A 24,878-nucleotide genomic window follows, 5' to 3' on the forward strand; every position below is an offset into this window, starting at 1 on the left:
TAAAATCTGTAATTGGCATCTTGTTAGTTTCTAACTGGAATTTAAATTTAAATTCTTTGTAAAATGCTCTCTTTTGATGTATTTTGACATATGCAGTATTGAAACAGAAAAATGTACACTTTAAGTGAGCCTTTCAGTTGCATGAAATGCACCAAACATTTACTCATAATTAACAAAGAGCACTTGCTATTCCTTCATCTTCCAGTTAATTTTCACTTGTCTTTCCCAGTGTCCTACTGAGTACCAGGAAAGAATGGGTAGGAATATGGATGATTATGAAGATTTTGATGAAAGACAGAACAGTTATCCAACTGAAAAAAGTTTGGTCAAACTTCACAAGCAGGTATATTAATAAATGAGAGAATGCCTCACTTATGCTAGCGTAATAAGAATAAATGCTAGTCAAACAAAAATTTTCAGTGCGCTTTACCTGAATTGCTGAGTACAGTGGGGTTTGAGCTTAACAAAAACTTTTCTCAGTGAAAGAAAGCACAGAAGTTTAATATCTCTAGTGATGTCCAGATCAAATTTCTGCATGTATAAAAAATGTTCTCACTCTGTTATATCTTGCCATTGTTTTAACTGCGGGTAAGCCTTGTAATGATTGATTGACAGTACATTCTAAAAAAGAAATTGTAGTAAAAGATTGATACTCACTAAGATGCAGAAAATAAAATGGTATGTTGGGAAAAGTAGACTGTCATTGCTACAGATGGATTGTGATGAAAGTGTTACCATAAAAGTTGGTTAGAGGAACTTTCTAAGACTCAATTGGAGTTTTAGAAAGCGGGCATTCTTTATTGCAGTGCTGGGCTCACGTGCAAATCATTTTGCAAAGGTGAGTGCACCCGTTACTTGCCAGTAGCAGCTATATATTTAGCATATTCATGCATATTTACAGTTTCCAGGAAATAATTATAATATTTTCATCCTAATTAAGCATGGTCTTTGTTGCTTGGTGGGGGTCTCTGGTGATCACTGATAAGTCTTCCTCACTGTGTTTATTGAATGACCTTAGTGCTTGTGCACACTCACAAGGTCCTACTGCTGAGTTAGCAGTTGGTATGTCTTTGCTTCTGTTTTGTTTCACTCTTGCTCCACCTTGGGCGCCACTCTGCTATCTTGAAGGCTAGCATCCTTGGTCTTATTTACTGCCTCCTTAGTTGTTATCAGTCCTGTGATGTTCCTTCCCCCATGAGCTGAACATTCCTTTCTGTCTACATGTTAGTAAGTTAGAACAGTTTTGTCTGTTCTACTCTGTTAAAGGCACACACAGTATTGTTAGTTTAAGCCTACAAAAGAACTTTAAAACACAGGAATCATGTAGGTAGTCCTTTTATGATTTATGTATTTAGATAATTAATTACTGGCTTTTCTTAATATAGAGAAGTAATCTTTGCAATCCTGCGAAACAGACATCTGTAAGGGATTTTGCAAGGCTTTTCTTTTATTTCTTGAAACAAGTGTGTCGTAACCAAAATTTCCTGGAATTTATTGTAGGTAATCTATTCAGTACAGAGACATCGTCGTACACAGGTCCAGTGGCAAATTCTTTTAGAACAAGCGTTTTACCTAGAAGATGTGGCAAAAAATGAAACCAGTGCAACTCGACAGTTTGTTCATACCTTTCATTCCCAGGAACCAGAGAATAAAATCATTCAGTATTTCTACACACCAACTGTTGGTAAGTGCTATAATACAGATTTTGGATATGCAAAGGAGTAACTGGTACTGTTCCATAAGAAGAATCTAATTTTTTTTTATGTAAAAGGGTCAGTTACAGTAGAGGGAAACAAATGTGCATATTAATGCATTTCTGTAATGGAATAGACATCAGTTACTGATCATAGAATAGTTAGGGTTGGAAAGGACCGTAAGACCATCAAGTTCCAACCACCCTGCAATGGGCAGGGACACCTCACACTAAACCATATAATCCAAGGCTCTGTCAAACCTGGCCTTGGACACCGCCAGGGATGGAGCATTCACAGCTTCCTTGGGCAACCCATTCCAGTGCCTCAGCATCCTCACAGTAAAGAACTTCCTGCTTATATCCAGTCTAAATTTCCCCTGTTTAAGTTTTAACTTATTAGCTCTTGTCCTATCACTACAGTCCCTAATGAAGAGTTCCTCCCCAGCATCCTTATAGGCCCCCTTCAGATACTAGAAGGCTGCTCTGAGGTCCCCATGCAGCCTTCTCTTCTCCAGGCTGAACAACCCCAACTTTCTCAACCTGTCTTCATACAGGAGGTGCTCCAGTCCCCTGATTATCCTTGTGGCTTCCTCTGGACTTGCTCCAACAGTTCCATGCCCTTTTTTATGTTGAGGACACCAGAACTGTACACAGTACTCCAAGTGAGGTCTCAGGAGAGCAGAGTAGAGGGGCAGGATCACCTCCTTCGACCTGCTGGTCACACTCCTTTTGATGCAGCCCAAGATACAGTTGGCTTTCTGGGCTGCAAGCGCACACTGAAGCCGGCTCATGTTAATTTGCTCATCAACCAACACCCCCAAGTCCTTCTCCGCAGGGCCGCTCTGAATCTCTTCTTTACCCAATCTGTAGCTGTGCCTGGGATTGCTCCGACCCAGGTGTAGGACCTTGCACTTGGCATGGTTGAACTTCATAAGGCTGGCATCAGCCCACCTTACAAGCGTGTCAGGGTCCCTCTGGATGGCATCCCTTCCCTCCAGCATATCAACCGGACCACACAGCTTGGTGTAATCGGCAAACTTGCTGAGGGCGCACTCAATCCCACTGTCCATGTCAGTGACGAAGATGTTGAACAAGAGCAGTCCCAACACCGATCCCTGAGGGACACCACTCGTTACCGGTCTCCAGCTGGACATCGAGCCATTGACCACAACTCTTTGTGTGCGGCCATCCAGCCAGTTCTTTATCCACCGAGTGGTCCATCCATCAAATTGATATCTCTCCAATTTAGAGAGAAGGATGTGCTGTGGGACAGTGTCAAACGCTTTGCCCAAGTCCAGGTAGATGACATCAGCTGCTTTCCCTTGTCCATCAGTTCTGTAGCCCCACCATAGAAGGCCGCCAGATTGGTCAGGCACGATTTCCCCTTAGTGAAGCCATGCTGGCTGTCACCAAGCACCTTGTTGTTTTTCATGTGCCTTAGCATGCCTTCCAGGAGAATGTGCTCCAAGATTTTACCGGACACAGAGGTGAGACTGACTGGTCTGTGATTCCCCGGGTCTTCCATTTTCCCCTTCTTGAAAATGGGGGTTATATTTCCCTTTTTCCAGTCGTCGGGAACTTCACCTGACTGCCATGATTTTTCAAATATGATGGACAGTGGCTTAGCACCTTCATTCGCCAGCTCCTTCAGGACCCGCGGATGGATTCCATCAGGTCCCACGGACTTGTGCGCGTTCAGATTTTTAAGATGGTCTCAAACCAGATCCTCTCCTACAGTGGGCCCAAGGTCTTCATTCTCACAGTCCCTGCGTCTACCTTCTAAGACCTGGGTGGCACAGTCAGAGCCTTTGCCAGTGAAGACCGAGGCAAAGAAGTCATTCAGAACCTCAGCCTTCTCCAAATCCTGTGTAGCCAGTTCTCCTGAAAGCTTCCTCAGGGGGCCTATGTTGTCCCTAGTCTGTTTTTTGTTTGCTACATACCTGTAGAATCCCTTCCTGTTACCATTAACATCCCTGGCTAGGTTTAATTCTAACTGTCATGCAGGACAGCGTCGAACACTTCGCACAAGTCCAGGTAGGTGACATCTACTGCTCTACCCCTGTCCATCAGTTTTGTAGCCCCATCATAGAAGGCCACCAAATTGGTCAGGCAGGGTTACCCCTTAGTGAAGCCATCCTGGCTGTCACCAAGCACCTTGTTTTTCACGTGTCTTAGCATGCCTTCCTGGAGAATCTGCTCCAAGATTTTGGCAGGCACAGAGGTGAGACTGACTGGTCTATAATTCCCTGTGTCATCCATTTTCCCCTTCTTGAAAATGGGGGTTATATTTCCCCCTTTCCAGTCATTGGGTAATTCGCCTGACTGCCATGATTTTTTAAATGTGATAGACAGTGGTTAGCAACTTCATTTGCCAGCTCCTTCAGGATCCACATATGGATTTTGTCAAGTACCATGGACTTGTGCGCATTCAGGTTCTTAAGATGGTCTCAAACCAGATCCTCTCCTACAGTGGGCCTAAGGTCTTCATTCTCACAGTCCCTGCGTCTGCCTTCCAGGACGATGGTGCGGTCAGAGCATTTGCCAGTGAAAACTGAGGCAAAGAAGTCATTGAGAACCTCAGCCTTCTCCAAATCCAGGGTAGGCAGTTCTGCAGATAGCTTCTGGAGAGGGCCCACGTTGTTCCTAGTCTGTCTTTTATTCTCAGTGTACCTATAGAATCCCTTCCAGTTATCTTTCACATCCCTGGTCAAGTTTAATTCTAACTGTACCTTAGCTTTCCTAACCTGGTCCCTAGCTTTCTGGACAGCATCCGTGTATTCTTCCCAGGCCGCCTGTCCTTGCTTCCACCCTTTATAAGCCTCTTTTTTCCTTTGAATTTTCCTCAGCAGCTCTCTATCCATCCAAGGAGGTCTCCTGGCCCTCCTGCTGCACTTCCTTCTAGTTGGGACGCAACACTCCTGAGCTTGTAGCAGGTGATCCCGGAATATCAGACAACAGTCTTGGGCCCCCCTGCCCTCCAGGGCTATATCCCATGGAACCTTACTAAGCAGGTTCCTGAAGAGGCCAAAGTTTGCTCTCGAGTCGAGGGCAGTGAACTTGCTGCATGCTCTTCTCACTGTCCTGAGGATCTCGACCATCTCATGATCGCTCCAGCCAAGGCTGCCCTGGAGTGTCACAATTACAACAAGCCCTTCCCTTTCGGTGAGCACAAGGTTAAGCATGGCTTCTCTCCTCGTAGGCTCCTCTATTGCAGAAGGAAGTTGTCTTCCACACTACCAAGGAACCTTCTGGATTGCTTATGCTGTGCCATACTGTCCCTCTAACAGATATCAGGGTGGTTCAACTCCCCCATGAGGACAAGGACCTGTGAGCATGAGGCTGCTCTTATCTGTCTATAGAGCTCTTCATTCATAGAATCCTCTTGATCAGGCGGTCTGTAACGAATCCCCACAGTAATGTCCCCCGTAGCTGTTCTTCCTCTGACCCTGACCCACAAACTCTCTGTTGACTGCTCACCTGTCCCCAGACAGAGTTCCATACTCTCCAGCTTATCCGTAACATAAATAGCAACTGGCCCTCCCTGTCTCCTGGGCCTGTCTATTCTAAAGATCCTGTAACCTTCCATTTCAACACTGCAGTCATAGGAGCCATCCCACCATGTTTCTGTAATACCAGTGGTATCAAATTCTCATTGACATGCACACATCTCCAATTTCTCTTGTTTGTTCCCTGTACTACAGGCGTTTCTATAGAGGCATCTGAGCTGAGCTCCAAATGAGGCCAGCTCATTGGCTGGAGCTGCTGAAATATCTCTACCTTGCTCCAAGCATTTATTATAGGTGGTGGCAACTGACTGGGTCTGTTGAGATTGAATGATGTCCCCATCCCCCAACACATCTAGTTTAAAGCATCCTTGACCAGTCTGGCAAGCCTCCTACCAAAACAGCTCTTCCCCTTCCTCAGACCAGCTCCACCAGCCTCCAGTAGACCTGGCCTCCTAAATTGAGTCCCATGTTCTAAATACCCAAACCCTTGACTATGGCACCATTGTTCTAACCATTTATTAACCCGGCAAATCCACCTAGCCTTTTTAAGGTCCTCCTGTTTATCATGGAGAATTGATGAAAAGACTGTCTGAGCTCCAGAGTCCCTAACGACCTCTCCCAGGGCTCTGTAGTCCTTAATGTTCTCCAGACTACTGCTATCTGTATCTCTAGCACCCACATGGACTACTAGAAGTAATAGTCAGTGGGACTTACTAGACCAGGCAACCTCTCTGCAACATAAATATTGTTTATATATTTATGTATACATATATATATATGTAAAAAGAATATAAACGTAAAAGCAGTTGCATGTTGTAATAGCAAACTTTGAAGCCTTGGAAGAAAGAAAACAAATTATTAAGTTAGCAACTGAAATTACTGGATCACAGATACCTTCTGCATTTGTGGAATATTACCGAGATGTCACCACTCTTCCAGTAAAGCAAAGAGAAAAAACATTTTCTGTCTGTCATGTACCGAACATAAGGAGATGTAGCTGCCTGTTCATCTTTTCGGAAAGTGCCTTTTCTCAGTCATGTTTTAACTTCTAATTTGTTGTGCAGTAGCAATGGGTTATTTCCCGGGTAGGAAAGTATCGTTTTAAAGCCTAAGCTTTGTTTCCGAGAGAGTAACAGATGAACAAACAAAAAAGTGGATGACTTGTGGTATCTGTGCCAAACATGAAGAGTTCTGTTCTGCACACCCCACTTTCCCCAGTCCATTTGCAAAATTTGCCTCCCAGATTCCACCCTGTTTTCTCCGGTTTTGCGCATGGTTATTTAGGGCTGAGCCAGATCTCTAGGCTTTGGAAGACCACTAAAATTAAGTGTGTGACCCCATAGATTCTGGTCTTCATTTTAAAGGCCTGTGTCCAAGAAGTTCATGACATTTTTTGTGGGGGAGTTCAGTTTCTGGTTGTGTAATTTTCATTAACCCTTTCCGGTTGTATGTGTGTTGTTTTTTTTCCAGAGTGGTACTGGGAATGCCTTCTACGACCATGGTTTTACAGGGTGCTTGCTGTTGTTCTGGCCACATTCTCTGTCATTGTTGTGTGGTCAGAGTGCACCTTTTTCAGCACAAAACCAGTTTTATCACTGTTTGCAGTTTTCATACAGCTGGCAGAAAAGACATATAATTATATATACATAGAGGTAAGTTTGAAATAGTCACTTAATAAAAATCTTTCAGGTAATTTGTTACCACAACATTAGACCAGATTTATTTTAAAGTAAACCTCTAAATAATCTGTCAACTCTCAGAAGGTCTCTAAAACATGTAACACCAAACATTGTTTCTGTGGAGTGAGTCAGTCTTTTGCCACTTTCTTAAAACTCTCTGGTGCAGGACGAGGGTGTGACCCAGTTGAGCTCAATGTCATGTGTGGAGTAATCTGTGAAACCTTAACTTGAAGCTTTGTGTTTAATCAGCCATGTGTGACCTGTCTTTCCTAACCAGGAATTTGCTGCTGACCAGAAATACAGCCTCACGTGTAGCTAGCATACAGATGTACAAATTTATCAGTAAAGGAACTGAGCTGAAAAATTCCAGTATACTAACAAAAGAGGTTGAATTGAAAGCACTCATTTTTATCCCTTTTTGTGGGAAGAAGTGCCAAATTAGTTGTAGTAATTATCAAAGTAATTACAGCAATTTCATTTACATAACCAGAGGTAGAATTAATGTTGCTAGGGTCAGTTGTCGTTACATGAAATGCAGGATGTTGCAAGTATAATTCTTGATTTAAATTGGTGAAAAAAAAACTCCTGAAGTTTCTTAGAGCAGGTGAAAGCTGGTGTTATTGTCCCATATCAAAATAAAAAATTAGACTGCAGTCAACCTATTTCCTGCACAGACTATGTGCTGAATGCATTAAAGCCTTTAGTAGAGTTCTACGTTCAAGTGACTTTTATATTTTTTTTCCCAGATGGCCTGTTTTCTTACCATCTTTTTCTTAAGTATCTGTGTTTACTCTACTGTCTTCAGGATCCGTGTATTTAACTATTATTACTTAGCTTCACATCATCAGACAGATGCATACAGTCTCCTTTTCAGTGGCATGTGAGTATGTGGCATATATTTTGCAGATTTTTCTGTCAGATACTTAATTGAAGGTGTCCATGAAAGTTTAATTTATATTCTTTCATTTATAAACATATAGGTATAAATCCTAATGATCTATACATCATTATTCTGTGAAATATCAAGTTATAATTTGTGAATATCATTAGTCCAATAAATTGTTTTAAATACTGTTGCTTCTTGTAGTGACAGGACAAGGGGTAACAGGTTAAAACTTAAACAGGGGAAGTTTAGATTGGATATAAGGAGGAAATTCTTCCCTGTTAGGGTGGTGAGGCACTGGAATCGGTTGCCCAGGGGGGTTGTGAGTGCTCCATCCCTGGCAGTGTTCAAGGCCAGGTTGGATGAAGCCTTGTGTGGGATGGTTTAGTGTGAAGTGTCCCTGCCTATGGCAGCGGGGTTGAAACTAGATGATCTTGAGGTCCTTTCCAATCCTAACGATTCTATGATTCTTGTATTTGTGCAGGTTATTTTGCCGTCTTACTCCACCATTATGCTTGAACTTTTTGGGCTTGACCCACATGGATGCAACAATCTCTCACAAAAATACTCAGCCAACTGCTTATACATCTGTAAGTACAGAAAATGTGTGTTTGAGCCATCTGTATGATTTGGAAAATAGGCACAATATTTTAAAATATTTCTTATATTAGGATTCAGATGTTAAAATATTTTCATTACTATTACCCAGGTAGACATAGTTCAGTAATGATTGCTAGGAGTCATCAATAGTTCAATTTTTCTGTTTAGGTCTCTTTATCCTAAGAAAGTAAAGTGTTATTGTGAAGAGTTCAGACTGTTCTTCACTTCTTCAGAGCTTTAGCTTCCTCTGGTTCTAGCATATGGGGCATTTTTATAGACTAGGAGCGAACCTAACTTGCCACTAAAAAACAGTGAGTTTGGGATAACTGAACCATAGTTTCCGGAGGACAGCAGGTTACATCTCACATCTTTGTTGTTAGCAAGTGGATTCTTAGTGTTGCCCAGAGATTCCTTTCACAACAGATGAAAAAAGATCCACCAGATTTGAACTGATTCTGAATTAGGTAAGATCAAGCATCTTGGAAACCTCGAAGTGGGTACACTGCTAGAGGCAGCCTTTATATCTGCTTATTCTGGGTCAAGTGTCTGAAGCAGATCTGTGATAATGATACTGACTGATTTTCAGTAAGTGTAAAGGATTGTGTGTTTGTGTGTTGTGGACTGAAAACAGTAATATGGGACAATCTTTATGGATATATGTAGAAAATACTTGATTATAGCTTGTTCTTGGAATTTTTTTTCCAGATAATGGGATCCATGAGAGTGCTGTCCTTCATTGCAGATGGATTTTATATATATTACCCAATGCTTGTTGTCATTCTCTGTATTGCCACATACTTCAGGTAAGTGATATGCAAGATAGATCCTCTGTGTTTCTTTGCATTAATAATATTAGTTTCAGTGATCAGTGAGATATACTCTTCTCCTTTTCCAGCAGTTACGAAATAATAACAAAAATGCAAAACCTAAACCAATACCTAGCTATTTATATATGTGAAATGTACACACTTCAAGAATATTTATTGTATTAACTCATAACTGAGTTGTGGGGGCTTTTTCCCCATTAAACTTCATTTCTAGATTTTAAGGTCAGATCTGTTCAAACTTTGGAGCCTGCGGACATTTAGATTCTGCTTTTGAGATTAAAATTACCATGAGGAAACTATGTTTTCAGCAAGGTTTTCTAATATATTAAGAAGCATTAGTTGAAACTGTAGTTAATAAACTTTCTAATTGATACAGCGATTTTCTGATCCATACCAGACTTCAGTTTGAAAATATAGTGGTTTAAATTATTTGATCTTGTTTCCCTAAGGCACAATTTCTTGGTAGCTGTAAGGGTAGTTACAGAAAATACTGTTATATGTATTATGTTATACGTTTGCTTTATCCTTACATTTCAAAATGTTTGCTTTTGGGCTCTGTAATGGTTCAGATACTTTAGGTTTGCCCAGCTATGTTTATGTTCGCTTCCTTAATTTTGCATGACTCATGTAGATTGTAGTAAAATGCCTTGATCTGTCCATAAAAACCTATGTGCATCCATATATAATAAAACAAGGATCCTGTCCTTATTTTTGCGTGCTTACTTTTAGGTTAGGGTACAAAAATGGTGGTGGAGGGGAAAAAAAAACCCAACAAGCAAAAAAGCCCCCCAAAAAACAGTGAAGCCAACAAGAAGAAAATAATTTGTGTGACTTGTTGTCCATGACCCTGGGTCTTAAATGCCATAGTGAAAAGGAAGAGAAGAAACTGAGGAGAGGAGCTTGCTTTGCGAGGACTTTAATGCCCTCTAATAATTAAGATGCATGCAAAACACTAAGTAAAATCTATCAAGGAAAGCTGTTTAATGCAGCAGTCTTAAAGTTCAGATAGTATAGGAAAAAAAAGCTTTTCAGCATAAATATACAATGAAGCCAACTTCGAACATGATATTGATGCACCAGTTTGGAGAAAAACAACAACAAAACCAGCAGTTGTGTTCTCAAGTGTGAAGTTGAAAAGGTGAAAGTGGTTTAATGCTGTCTAATTCAAGGACTAGGTTAAAAAAATGGAGGAAGCTTTTTATCTGACTGCTGCCTAATGTGTATTCAGCCAGCATCCCTGCAGTGTAAGAATATGCCACATTTCTCCCAAGTGAAACCTGAGATGAAGGTGGCTTTCCTGTTACTACTATTTCAAAACCACAGATATCTTAATAGGCAGAATTTTTGCAGTAATTGTCTTCTGGCAAAGAAGAGTCAATGAGATATCATGGGTATAAATTTTGTTATATCTGAGAACATTTCAAGCAATTGTCTTATCTTAAATCACTACTCTCAAGACTATAGACAGTGTTATTCCTCAGTTTGAATAGGAGTATTCTGTCACTTTCAGTTGGATATAGGAGCATGTCGCTGTTGTGAGTTTTCTGATTTCTCGGTTTAATAATGTGTCTTCTATATTGCCTTATTACTTGAATTGTCCATAAATTTCCAAGTAATTTGTTTTACATTTTGCATTGTAATATCTCTATTCATTGTAAGTTAACAAACAAAATTGCTTCTCCTGCTTTACCAGTTTAGGAACTCGTTGTTTGAATCTTTTGGGATTTCAGCAGTTCATGGGGGATAACGAAATGACCTCTGATTTGATTGATGAAGGGAAAGAGCTAATCAGAAGAGGTAAGTTGGGTCATCTATCCTAGTATTCCTACAAAGTACACTGTGTTGTTACATGAAACGTACCTGAAATGTTGCACAAACTCATTTTAATCTTGCTTTGTGTATTATGTTGATTGAGCTGCCCAAACTTTGTCGTCTCCTTTACAGTTTTTTGCTGCTTCACCTAACTGTGTTTTATCACAGAAAGCGTGTTGTTCTGTAGAGCTGTAATTATCTGCTGGTTTTGAAAGCTTTTTATTTTTTAATGTGATTCTTATTGAAAGTGTTTTGTGAAAGTTGTTAAAAGCTATGTTTAGAAATTAAAATCTTTGGTTACAGTTTTATATTCTGAAATAATTTTATACTTCTTTCACAGTTTACAAAAAAACCCTAGATTTTCTTAGAGTAGGTTTCTTTGTGGATTTGGGTTTGGTTTGGTTTGGTTTTTTCTTTTGAGAGAGATGCATGTCTCTCCTTCCCTTAAACAAGAGGTTACTATTCTTTGATGCTGGGATGTTACATTTACAGCTGAATAGTAGGTACAGACTCAAACTCTTTGGGCCTCACAGAACTTCAGCAAGATTTTAATTAGATAATGCTCCAGTTTGTTCTTAACATAATACTTTTTCCAACTACTTTTTTTTTTGTTAGCTAGTATCCACATGTCATGTGTTGACCCAAGATACCGTCACGATTAATTAATTCTAAAAGGAAACTCATAATGATAGACAAGCAGCTTTGTCTTTTGTTTTCATTTAATTGTTTGAGCTATTTATAAGTAAGAATCTTAGCAAGTTAACTTTGGGTTTTCACAGTTTGTTAAAAAATATTGGTAATGATTTTTCTTGTATGGAGCTCAGCTGGTTCTTTTTTTTTTCTTATATAGAGAAAAGAAAACGTCAAAGGCAGGAAGAAGGTGAAAACAGAAGAAGGGTATGAAATCGTTTTAGCTAATTACAATATTAATATACTGCAATATCTGATAGGATTTGCCATTGCTATTTAATTCAACATGTTTTATTTCACAAAAATGTAAGTCCCCAGTAATTGATGGAATCAGGTTAATCTTGGAGAGTACTCTTGGCTAGGAATGGAGGGGAATAATTTACATTTTAGTTCTAAAGGATAAGAGAGAGACTCTGATCACACTACTTGAACACTTTTGTTACTCACTGTGCTGTGAGAGCAGTGTATGTCAATAGGTATAATAAGCATTAAAAACAATCCTGATTTCTGAAATGGCTTATTATCAGTCTCTTATGTTGATACTGCTCTGCTTGAAAAAACTGCTGTTGCACTGTCATCATGTTCACTTAAATAGGGACTGTATACTCCTCCGAAATGAACCTGTTGTTTTGTGTGCCCTTTGGAAAGTAATTGACACAGATTTTTGTTTGTTTGCTTGTTTCCAGAGGAGGGAATCACATTTAAGACAAAATTAATGCTTTTATCACTGAGTAACAAACAGAATGTTTGATTCAAGTCAGACTTTCAGTGCATACTGAATAGAAAAATCTGTGAAGGCAGTCAATCTGCGTAAAAATAATTCAGACAGCTTCATTTTAAGGAGCGTCAGTTAACTATGGCTTTAGTTTTCCATTTGTTTATAACATTTGGAATTTCGTATAGAAAGTCATGAAGAGGTAAATCAAAAGATGCATGTAAAAAATGAACGGACTAAAGGCAGGGAAAAAGTGTTATCTGCAGAAAGGTAGGATAATATTGGACTAAAACGTCTTGGCTTTTCAAGCTCAGGAGTACTTTTAATTCTGGATGACAGCCAGTACAACCAGAACAGACAGGCCTTTCTTCTGATCCTCTTCCCATCTCATAATTTTAGAACTTGAACTTACTGTTAAATGAAATAGTAGCAAAGGCATGCTGCGTTTAGTATACACTGAAATGATCTGACATTAAGAAACAATTTTGGTTCAACAGCAAACTCAGTTTCAGATGTTACCTGTTTTTTGAGTTTACATTAAATACTGTAGTGCTTTAATTCTTGAAACTCTTCAGGCTTTTGAGACTATTATCTTGGATCATGATTAAATGTTTGATCCTTCTGCAGCTTAGAACTAACATGGCATAAATTAGTACAAGTGACTTTGAGTACAGAGTTCCTGCCAGCCCATAATCTGGGATCTAGATATGAAACTGGAAAATTTTCTGGAAAAGTTGCTTTGGACGAAAAGTTTCTGTTGAGACATGAAGTTGTTTCCTAATAAAAGTATGAGATGTCTTGTTCTTTAATATTTCGTTACACTTGATGCTAAAATGTTTTCATGCTAAAATATGACAGAATGGAAACACAACAGAACAGCAAGCTAAGTAAACACGGCTTGTCCAAATATTTTTGTGCTGCTTCTATTCTTCCATTCTACCACTAGATGGAAGTAGAACTTTAAAAAGCAGCCTTCCCACCATAATTTCGAGCAGTGTAGTGAGCTTTGAATGCAGATTTAATATGCAATTTGTTTTCTGCAAGATTTTTTTCTGAAGAGCTATTACAGAAATTGGTTTAGTGAAGGGATATCTCAAGTTTAAAATACATACCAAAATTCTCGCTGTTAAAGATACTGAACAGGAACACTTTTAAAGTGTTGCTTTCATAGTCTGATGTTACTGACCAGTTAGCTCTACATTGCAGATCCGGAATATATCTTGATCCTCCATAGGCTTTTGTTGTGTTGCTTTTTCCTCACCACTTACATTTCTTCATTTTATCTTTTTTTTCCAGGAGTGGAAAGAGCGATACGGAAATAGAGATGATTCCACTAGAAACAGAGCTGTCCACACAGATCAAAAAGAATCCAGCTTCTCAGAGGCCAATGCCAATAGACGTAAGCCTTATGGGGTTTGTGGGGAGTTTGGTTTATTATTCTAATGTCTTGCCTGCACCACGCTGGCTGTGTGAGTAGCTTCAAATACATTCCTTTTTGTCTTAGTTGATGTGCTGATATATTCCTTTCTTCGGCACAGTGCCATCTTGCCCATTAAAGCCACCTGGAAAGAGTACTGTGTTTCTTCCCATCTTCTGTACTCCCTCTACTTGAGGTTGGAGATTCTGGCTAATTTCAACAACTTGGTCTTCTTATGGGACATATAATGGCTGCAATGAGAGTAGCAGTTGTCAACAAAGAGGTTATATTTAGGGTATATCTTGAAGTTTGCAATTTTAAATTTACCTCTTGTAGTTGCGAATTAACTCTTCAGAAGGGAATAATTAAATTATCAGATAGATGGCCAATGAATGTAAAATCATTAACATATCACATGAGTGTATACGTATTCATTTAATAATGTCTGTTAGCACAAAACTTTTTTGTGGATGCTCCGTACTTCCAGTTTATTTGTCACAGTCTTAATTTTTTTTATGTATTTTATGTGCTTTTGTAAGCTAATGACAAATAAGAAATGAAATTAAAAAAAAGAAGGGAAAAGGTGGAGGAGAAAGCAAGCTCTGAACATGCTTTTGAGACAACTCTGGTAGATGTCTCCTCCTCTTTACATTGCAAACTCATATTTTCAGTGGTAGCCTAATTGTGAGATTATATTAAATTATTAGCATATTCTATACTTTAATGTAACTAAAGGAATATGAATTTCAATCTGAAACAAGCTGCAGGTACTGGCCTAATGAAAGTGTCAGAGTGAACTGCAAAACCACTGTATTTCATTAGTTCATAAGATTGCCTCTTTAAAAACAAACAAAACCAAAAAAAAAAATCACAACCCTTCAGCCGTCTTAATTAAAGTGGGAGGTTGGGAAGATGAATGGTTGAATGTTCATCCATCTAATTTAAAAGTAAAGTTTGCATATAACTTTTTTTTTCATTCTTATAGAATCATAGAATAGCTAAGGTTGGAAAAGACCTTAAGATCATCTAGTTACAGCCCCCCTGCCATCAGCAGGGACACCTCATACTAAACCATGTCACCCAAGGCTCTGTCCAAATGGGCCTTGAACGCCGCCAGGGATGGAGCATTCACAACTTCCCTGGGCAACCCATTCCAGTGCCTCACCACCCTCACAGTAAAGAACTTCCTCCTTACATCCAATCTAAACTTCCTCTGTTGAAGTTTTAACCCGTTACCCCTTGTCCTATCACTACAGTCCCTAATGAAGAGTCCCTCCCCAGCATCCTTACAGGCTGCCCTCAAATACTATGGGCTATGACCTCTCCACGCAGCCTTCTCTTCTCCAGGCTGAACAGCCCCAACTTTCTCAGCCTGTCTTCATACAGGAGGTGCTCCAGTCCCCTGATCATCCTCGTGGCCCTCCTCTGGACTTGTTCCAACAGTTCCATGTCCTTTTTATGTTGAGGACACCAGAACTGCACACAATACTCCAGGTGAGGTCTCACAAGAGCAGAGTAGAGGGGCAGGATCACCTCCTTCGACCTGCTGGTCACGCTCCTTTTGATGCAGCCCAGGATGCGGTTGGCTTTCTGGACTGCGAGCGCATACTGAAGCCGGCTCATGTTAATTTGCTCATCAACCAACACCCCCAAGTCCTTCTCTGCAGGGCTGCTCTGAATCTCTTCTTTGCCCAACCTGTAGCTGTGCCTGGGATTGCTCCAGCCCAGGTGTAGGACCTTGCACTTGGTATGGTTTAACTTCATAAAGTTGGCATCAGCCCATTCTTTGCAAAGTAGATCTGATCTTACTTGAGGGGCAAAATGATAATTGTAGTTTCCATGGACATATGAAAATGAATTTGAATACAATGAATTTGAGCATGTAGTTGGTTAGTTTAATATCTAATCTACTCTAAATCATCATAGCTAAACTTTGGATGATTTAGTAGCAATTTATTATTATGGTATTTAAAGTTTGATGACTTCACATTATCCGAGGTGTTCATAGAGCAAATGAGTGTCTTTTCTTCCTTTTACCTATTCAGCTCTCTCAAAGTATACCCGATCAAATGGTAGGACTGAAAGAGATAGAATAGAACTTCTTCAGGATGCAGAACCTTTGGATTTTAATGCAGACTCAATTAATGATGACCCTCTTGAATCGGACTCTGGAAGGTGAGGAATCTTCTGTCTTATTTACAATGTATTCTGACTTATGACACCTGTATCTGATGATTTCCTAGTAGGTTTTGTAAACAAAAATTACCACTTTACCTAGCTCTTTTCCCTTCTTCCTTCTCCCCCATGATACAGTAATTGTTTTAAAACCAGTTGAAACCTGAAAGTTTTTCATTTTTTTTAAGAAATGTCTCAGTAGAATTTGAGTTAAATATAATTTTATATGTTCGCATAATCTAAAAAAGATTGCATATATGCATATACTGCATATAAAAACAGAAACCTGAAGAGTGACCTGCATGATATAAGGTTTTCTCTAATTTCCTAGAAGACTTGACAAAGTTCATTTGATTTCCATGTATAAAAAACACCATAAAGGGCTGCAAGAAAGAAAACTGAATATTGCAAGACCAGTAGTTTCAGTAGCACACCTGGGGATCAGATCTTGGAATGACTGGAGTAAATTAAATCTGAAATTACTGAACAAAAAGTTCCCAGCTGAACAGTGTAGCTCTGTCTGTACTAGAGAATTCTGTGACTCAGTGGTGGTGGCTGCAACAGCAAATTTCCTTAGTCATGCCATAGAGTATTTTTCATGACTGCTAAGCTCTGCTCGTATTTAAGAAACAAATAATACCTTTTATGGGTGCTTTTTATCTAGGTAGTTATGATGTAGAATAATTTAATGATAAATAATTTTAAATTCCTATATAAAAGTTATAGTTTACATTATTTTTTAGCTAAAACTAGCATGCTCAGTCCAATTAAAAAAATCATGAATGATTTCAGTTAACTCATATTTATAATGTCAAAAAATAAATGCCATAATCACGCTATTGAATGACAATGCCAGTTTTTCAGATCATGTCAGCGGTGTTAGTTTACATCAACAACTAACCTGTCTAGTCCAGTGTCACCACATTTCAAAAGCTGGTTCTTTTTAAGCACAAAAATTCTAAGAAGATCTAGCCTAACATTTTTGTCAGTTGTTGATTTCTGTACAGTGTGAAAGGGGTAATAGTCTACAAAAATAAGAATATACGTATATAATTCTTTTGGAGCAAATACTTTTCCGGTACTGTATCTGAAGTCTTCTGGCGCCTATGCAGATTTTGCAGGGTGGAATATTCTGAACTTGTTTTTTCTTAAGAAAATCTGGAGCCACAGAGCTTAGTTGAGTTCTTTTTTAGTAACCTGCATTGATTTCATAGAGGTAATAAATCAAGAACAATTGTATATGACATTTCAATTCACTGAAAAATAGCTCATTATAGTAACATTGATTTTTTTTTTTTTTTTTTTTTTCAAACTGTAACTTCTGTGATAGTTACAAGTGTTCTAGGACAGTAAGAGCATCAGGTTCTGGCACAAAGTCTATTCAGGTTTTGGGAAGTACTGCAGAGGAAGTACATTGTGCTTTGACTGAAACTTGTATGTGCTTTTAAAATGCTTTTAAAATAGATTTGACCAACAGTTTGTGAGGCTTTTTTCCCACTAAGAGTACAGCTATTTGTTCTCATTATCTTTGAAACTCTGTTTCTCTTAGGAATACCCCCGAGATGTACTGTTAACCACCCAAACTGCTTTTGGATGCTGTTGTTTGGTTTGGGGTTTTTGTGTTTGGAGTTTTACTGTTGGTTGGTTGGGTTTTTCCTTTGTTTGGGTTTTGGTGATTTTGGGGGGGGTTTGTTTTGGGGGGTTTTGTAGGTTTTGTAGGGTTTTAGTTTTTTGTTTTGTTTGTTTTGGGGGTTTGTTGGTTTGGTTTGGTTTGTTTTTTTAGGAAAAAGTTCTATTCAACAAAAACATTCAACTTCTTTTCTTTGTATGAGGAAACAAAGTTCTTTAAGACTCCCAGTGTTCATATCACTGCTTTTTTTGGTCACATGAGATCTAATTTAATGACTGCCTATGAGATTCTCATGGAAACAGTAATTCAGTAGAGCTTCAGCTCATGTAATTCATTGAGAATGAAGGAGTAAGAGTTCAGTGAGAGTAAACATGATTTCTTGGATCTTTATTTTTCTATTTCCCTTGATACTTTTTCATCTTTAAAATTGATTCTGCAGGTACCAGCCTGGTGGAAGATACCTCTCAATGTCTCGGAGCAAAATATTTGATGATGTCTAAACTCCTCAAAGCTAACGAAAATTCAGTGGAAATCTATTCCCTGCTCATTGCTTGGAAAATACTGTATTTATGATATATCACTGAACCAGAGAAGATAATATTTCTTTAAAAAATGAATATGAAGGAACAACTATTTTGGAAATGCACCTGTATATGACAAGAATATGCTTCTTCTATTGTAGATATTGTTGTCCATCAGTGTGGGCTTTTGTGTCATGACCAAAAGGAGAAAAATACTAATTAAGTTAATAGAGTGTAACTTCATAAATACACCTGGGGCTCAACTTGCTTTGACATTTTAAGTTTTAGGAAAAGGATTTTTTTGGAAGGAATCTTTTTGTATTTTAACAGATGCTGTGAGAGCATTTTAATGCATCCAAAGTGCAGTTTTGTCAATTACTATAATAAACACTTTCTATATTTTTTCTATTATAACTTAATGCCTAGTCCAAAGTCTACTGAATGAATTAAGGCTTGTTTTGATTTCAGTGGTCTTTGAATAATAGAATCAACTAGGTTGGAAAAGACCTATTAAGATCATCAAGTCCAACCATTACCCAGGACTGCCAAGACCGCCACTATACTGTGTCACTGAGGGCCTCATGTATGTGGTTTTTGAACACTTCAGCTTTCCTGGGAAGCCTGTTCCAACGGCTGATTACCTGCGCTGCGAAGAATTTTTTCCTAGTATCCAATCTAAACCTCCCCTGGTGCAGCTTGAGACCATTTCCTCTTGTCCTGCCTCTTGGTACTTGGGAGAAGAGACTGACTCCCACCTCACTACAACCTCCTTTCAGGTAGCTGTAGAGAGGGATAAGATACCCCCTGAGCCTTCTCTTCTCCAGACTAAACCCCCGCAGTTCCCTCAGCTGTTCCTCATCAGACTTGTTCTCCAGACCCTTCACCAGCTCTGTTGCTCTTCTCTGGACCTGCTCCACCACCTCAATGTCTCTCTTGTAGTGAAGGGCCCAGAACTGAACACAGGATTCGAGGTACAGCCTTGTCAGTGCTTAGTTCAGGGATATGATTGGTGCCCTGGGCCTGCTGGCCACACTATTGCTGATACAGACCAGCATGATGTTGGCCTTCTTGGCTGCCTGGGCATAAGCTTGCTCATGTTCAGCCGGCCATTAGTCAGCACCCCCAGGTCACATATCAGACCATGTTTAAGCAGAAAGGTTGAATGGCAGGCTGTCTTCACAAAGTCATAAACTACATGTTACAGTATTTAAAGGGTGGCTGCAAAGAAGATGGAGATTCCCTTTCTACATGGAGTCACATGGAAAAGATGAAGGTTAGTGGGCACAGGTTACTCTTGGGGAGAAAAAAGAATTTCACAGTGAGAACAGTCACTGGAGTAACCTCCCCAGGGAAGTGGTGGATTCCCTGGCATGGAACACATTTAAGATTTAGCCAGACAGGATGCTGGGACCTTGTCTAGACTGTTTTGCCAGGAAAGGTGGGACCAGATGATCCTTGCAGTCCCTTCCAATCTGGTATTTTCTGATTCTATGGAATTTGGTGGCATAAATTTTGAAGCAAGCTGTATTGGTCAAGAAAGGCTATATTTTTTCTTCTCCAACATTATATGCAGATAAATAATTCTAGCATGTGTAAATATTTGAAATCGACTGACCATAGTTTCACTGTCATATGAGCATATGTGCAATAGCAGGAATACCTTATTAAAGATGTAAATCTGATTTAAGATTTTTGCAGTTGTAATGGTTGAAAATCTTGGCACACTAGCATTTTTGTAACTGTAAAAGAAATATAATGTGAAAATGGATTTAAATGCTGAAACTATAATTTGCACACAGCTCGGGCACGGCTTCAAATTGTAGCGTATTCCTTTGAAAGAAGGGAAATACATAGCATGACCGGATGATGATAAACACTTTTAATGTCCCAAATACCCTGGTTGCATTATGTATCTGTTTTTGAGGTGCCTGTATTTTGCAGTAACTTGTTGCAAAAAGAACAATGCTTATTCATTTGAATGCCATTCAAAAATGCCAATTACCAACAGTGTAAAAAAACTTCAGATGAATTTCATTGATGTAGATATATTTTTAAAGTGTAGTTAGTAGAAAGAATTCTCAACCGTAATCATAAGGTAAAAGATGTGGTCAAATTCATTATATCTTTGGAAATCTGCTTTATTTAAATTGTTGTATTACTGCAGTTTGTCTTCGGTCTTTACCACTTGGGGATTTTCTTACATTCTTATTGCAAAGTTGTGTTGAAAACTGAAAGAAAATATGTTTTTATTATAAGTTCTTTATCATGCTTAAAAAACAGACATCCCTTAAAACAGTTAGGAATGAGTTCTTGTGAAAATAATTTTTTTATGAATGAGGTGTTCTACTGATTTTTTAAAAGTAGTCTTTGTTTCTGAAGTAATTGTTAATGGGGATCTAACTACCTCTTGTGATTTAGTAGATCATGTATTCTAACAGTAGTGGTATGTGTAATATATTGTTCTGCCTGTTTTAAAACATTTAATTGTTATTATGAAGGAGAAAAAATACTCTATTTGTATAGAAATACTTAATAAATTAGCAGACATGAAGTAATCGTCAGTTCCTTTTTTAGGTGAATACACTGAATGACAGCCACGTCCACATGTATTCAAGGGCATACAATTTACAGATTACCTGTAAGAGGACACTTTCTTAGTTTTGGTATTTTTTATACTGTAAAAGCTTGATCAAAATCTTACGGTGGTATCAGGGACTTGTAGTTAAGAAAACGAGATTCTTTTTATTCAGCTTGCTCTTTAGCAATTTTATGTTAGCACCTTATTTAATTTAATTTAGATCTATTCTGAATTCAGCCTTATATGAAGGGGATTGTATATATTCATGGACTTTCATCCACATGAATGTTCTTAGACTTGATATTTCTATTTTTAAAACTTGTGTCTCATTTAATTGCCAAAAAGTTTATTTGTAAAAAAAATCTTTGGATTAAATAAGGTTCAGGTTCTTTGTTTAACTCTTAAAAATGTCACTACAAAGGGATCTAATTCAGTGCTAATTGAAAAATTATAGAAGGAGTGTTTGTTATTCTGAGTTGTTGTGAAGTATTCTTACCTAGCCCCTGCTGACTTCAGAGAATTGGATCAGGCTTTCTTGAGCCTGGTTTGTTTGGGGTTTTTGTCCCCTCTCAGAAATCAGTGGGATGGCTGCAAACAGAATTTTCGGTGGAAACTTGATATGGATTTTATACATGAAAGCTAACTAGTCCTCCGTGTAAGCCCTCTGTGCAGTTTTCATTGGGATACGGTAATTTAGGGAGTTGACTGTGCAGTGGGATTTCAGTTGCTAACAGAAAGGCTGGGTTTATTGAGGTGGGAATCCAGTGACTTTTTTTTGATGTTGCAGTGGAGTTACCAACGGCTGCTTTGAGCTCTGAAAGTCTCTCAAGAGTTCTCTGGATTGTGCTTCGAGATTTCTGATGTAATGTGCTCCCTGGGTATACTGGGTGTTTAAGTAAGGAGTTGATAGTTGCTGACCAGCAGTTACTCTTGCCCTAATTATATGAAATTTTTAGGCAAAGTAATCTGAAGTGTGTTTACAAAATTAGTTGAGTTCCTATGAGTAAATTAGGAAGACTTCCAAAAAAGAAATAGAGAGTACAACTATAAAAGAACACTGTAGAAATCAGGGATATGCCTGCACAGCATTTGCTGTGTGCTTGGGCTACTTTTAAACTAGTTTGGTTACTGCTAGTACAAATAATGCAGAATTTGGGGGCTGTGTGCAACTTGATGGGGTTCTGAGCAACCTGATCTTGCTGAAAATGTCCCTGCCCATGGTTCGAACTAGACAATCTTTAAAGGTCCCTTCTAACCCAAACACTTCTATGATTCTGTGATGATTCCCAGCCAGACTGTGGCAACTCTTGACAAATTCTTCGCTACTACAGCTCTAATCCTAACAGCACCACAACTAAAAAAATTAAAACTAGCTTTGGTATGTTTAAGCAGTGAATATACTGTAGGCTAATAGTGCTCTTGCATTGCATTTGATGTTCCAGATTAGATGATTTAAAATGTAACTGCCTTGCAAACTGTACTTTAGGGAACTAAACATGTTGGCATATATATTATGTCAGTATATAGTTGTGTTTATTTGCAGCTAAGGAATGTCACATCCTCTATTTATTATTTCTCTTTTTGAATTATTGAGCAGTTAGGGTGTACTTACATTTCATCACAGTTCATTTGTGAGCACCAAAACCAACACAAAACACCAAAAAGCCCCCTGAAGTTTAGTGCAAGTGTTTGAATATTTTCATGTCAAAGATTTAAACCAGTGAAAAGAATCCATGTGAGTTGTAATGAACTTTGAAAAGTGGGAACGAAAACAGTAGATACTTTAATACTGGGTCAGTGTTGAATTTTGTAAAAAGTATAGATAGCAAAATTCTCTAGGCAAATTTACTGCTCCTACTGAATTTGTAGTTATTTCAGGCATTTAAACATACTAATATCTGTATTGGGAAATGAGTCCTGTGCACTCTTCTTAAGAAAGGTACATCCCTTAGCTGTGAACTGGGTCTTTTTGTGAGGGAAAGTGAAGGATATGCAAATTCTAGTCTGTGCTAATAGTGACACTTTGGGCAACCTGTAATATATTTTATTATTTAGGTATGATAGCATGTTAAGAAACAACAAACTTTATACTGCTGTAACTTACACTACTGGAAAAAGCATGGTATATAATCTGCCTTTATTTTGCAATCAAGCACTTGTAAAATAGTCATTAACAGTATTAGTGGAAGTGACAGAAAGCTGCTAGCTTTTCAGTATTTATTCTTGCTATTTTAAAACATAACCATGACAATAATTTTTATATATGAAGTATTTAAAAAGTGATTATTCTGATTTTCTGTAATTATCATGGTTTATATTTTACTAAATTCATCTTCAAATACTTTAAATATTACAGGAAAAATACAATATTTTCTTCAAATTTTCATTGTCACTGTAATTACTTGCAATCTGGGGGACATTTACAATACAAATAGAGATCACTTTATGAAGGAAAACTTATTATGGGGCTTCTTAAAGAAATCAGACCTATAATTACAGACAAATATGTATATCTTAATTACTAAAAAAAAAATACTACTTAGGGTATATATTGTCTCCAGCAATTTTTCTTTAAAATTCAGAAAATTATTACATTTTCTTTCAGAGCAATTTATTTATGAATCTTGTAAACTTCCTGAAACTTTTACATTCCTCTTCCCTAATAGCCTCTGCAGGAATATGTACTGCTTTATGGCAGTTCTGTAATACTAGCTGTGCCTCAAATTAAGTAGTCTAATCTGAAGCTGAGACACTCCTACACCATTTGATTACATTTACAGAAACTCAGCATTGCTAGCAAAAAAGCACCTTGAACTAGATCCCTTTCTAATACATTAAATGCTGTCATTGACTATATTGATTATATTTGGCATCTTCCATTTCAGTCATACGGTAAGCCCAATCAGGTTTAGTCTTTGTTCTATTAAAATGCACTGGAATGTCTTCCTCAGCTTGCTTTTGTGTATGTGTGTTTTAGTTGTAATTGGCAGGCAATAATGATATGGAACTTCAGTTATTTCTTAAGGATAATGTTATATTTGACATATTCCTGTGAATTATAAGTTTCAGAGTGACAGCTTAGTTACCACTGTAGAAACTTAAGGGTTTTTTTTATGGAAATAGCTTATATTTCTGTAGGGGTGTCTGGAAGATAAGGGAGTTCCTTTGTAAATATAGGTTTAGTGATAGAAGATACCCATTCTCCAGTGTGTGTTAATATAGACTGTAGGAGTGCAGCTTATGGATAGACTATCTTCATTTGCCTTATGATACACGTATGTATGCGTAACACCTTGTTTTGAAATTCAAATTATGTATTTTTTCTCTGTAGTCTTCTAAATTATGGTTGTACTGGATACATTTTTGCAATGTGTGTTAAAATACCTAGTCAAAGAGTTGGCATGAAATAAATAATTTCTGCAATACGGTTTCCCTGTTGTATTTTAGATATTCATACTTCTCTGAAGTGTTTTTAATGGCGATCTTTTAAAGAGAAACTTGACCCATTTCTTTTTTCCAGGTAGTAGTTAAGCTTACTTTGAAGATAATCCAGCCTTGGTTTAGTTGTCTTTTTGCATCTTCTTTACAGCAGATTAAAAAGGGAAATAGAGAGGAACCTTGCATACCTGGACATGTCACTGTTAGAGTCTGGGGCAGAGAACTGGACCTACTTTTCAGGCTGGTATCTTTACCGATAGCTTGCCCCAGCTGCAGAAACTCAAAGAGCTTGTGTAAATGCAGGGATACAGAGAAGTGCAGAAAAGGCTAGCTGAAGATGTAAGCTTCCTGCGGTGCCGGGAGGAAGCATGTGAGGACTTTGTATGCTCCTGGGGCTGATTGGGCACTTGGTATTTTCATGAAGCATAAGGTGGGATGGAAGTAAAGGCTCCTACACCTCTCCCTCTTTTCCATAAGCAGTCAAACCAGGTCAAACCAGGTCATAATTCCTTCTAGACATTCTTGGCCATTGGTGAGGATAGAGACAAGATTTTCCACTACAGGCACAGTGAAGGTGGAGTTAACTCCTTTCACTGCCTGCATATTTAGCAGTTTTGTATAACGTACCTTACAAAAAAAAAAAAAAGCAAGAAGAGAGAATTTTTTTTAATTGAAATACTTCTCTTTTCGGCTACAGTGACGAGGCAGGTTTAT

The 24,878-nt window shown here is 38.3% G+C and overlaps 1 protein-coding gene across 5 annotated transcripts in view; it reads left to right on the plus strand.

The window, feature by feature from the left end:
* The window catches only part of LMBRD2 (LMBR1 domain containing 2), a 40,165-nt gene extending 16,016 nt beyond the window's left edge, over nucleotides 1-24,149 (plus strand). For all 5 annotated transcript variants that reach the window (XM_065663615.1, XM_065663614.1, XM_065663616.1 and 2 more), the window contains 11 exons: nucleotides 230-343; nucleotides 1,501-1,684; nucleotides 6,670-6,851; nucleotides 7,625-7,758; nucleotides 8,246-8,351; nucleotides 9,067-9,164; nucleotides 10,882-10,985; nucleotides 11,851-11,897; nucleotides 13,702-13,804; nucleotides 15,868-15,997; nucleotides 18,067-24,149. In XM_065663615.1, coding sequence (XP_065519687.1) covers nucleotides 230-343; nucleotides 1,501-1,684; nucleotides 6,670-6,851; nucleotides 7,625-7,758; nucleotides 8,246-8,351; nucleotides 9,067-9,164; nucleotides 10,882-10,985; nucleotides 11,851-11,897; nucleotides 13,702-13,804; nucleotides 15,868-15,997; nucleotides 18,067-18,127 — 1,263 coding nt within the window. In that variant the 3' untranslated portion in view covers nucleotides 18,128-24,149. The remainder of the gene's footprint in view (nucleotides 1-229; nucleotides 344-1,500; nucleotides 1,685-6,669; nucleotides 6,852-7,624; nucleotides 7,759-8,245; nucleotides 8,352-9,066; nucleotides 9,165-10,881; nucleotides 10,986-11,850; nucleotides 11,898-13,701; nucleotides 13,805-15,867; nucleotides 15,998-18,066) is intronic.
* The last annotated feature ends 729 nt before the right edge of the window (nucleotides 24,150-24,878 follow it).

Source organism: Lathamus discolor, chromosome Z (assembly GCF_037157495.1).
Source record: "Lathamus discolor isolate bLatDis1 chromosome Z, bLatDis1.hap1, whole genome shotgun sequence".
Classification (NCBI taxonomy): Eukaryota; Metazoa; Chordata; class Aves; order Psittaciformes; family Psittacidae; genus Lathamus; species Lathamus discolor.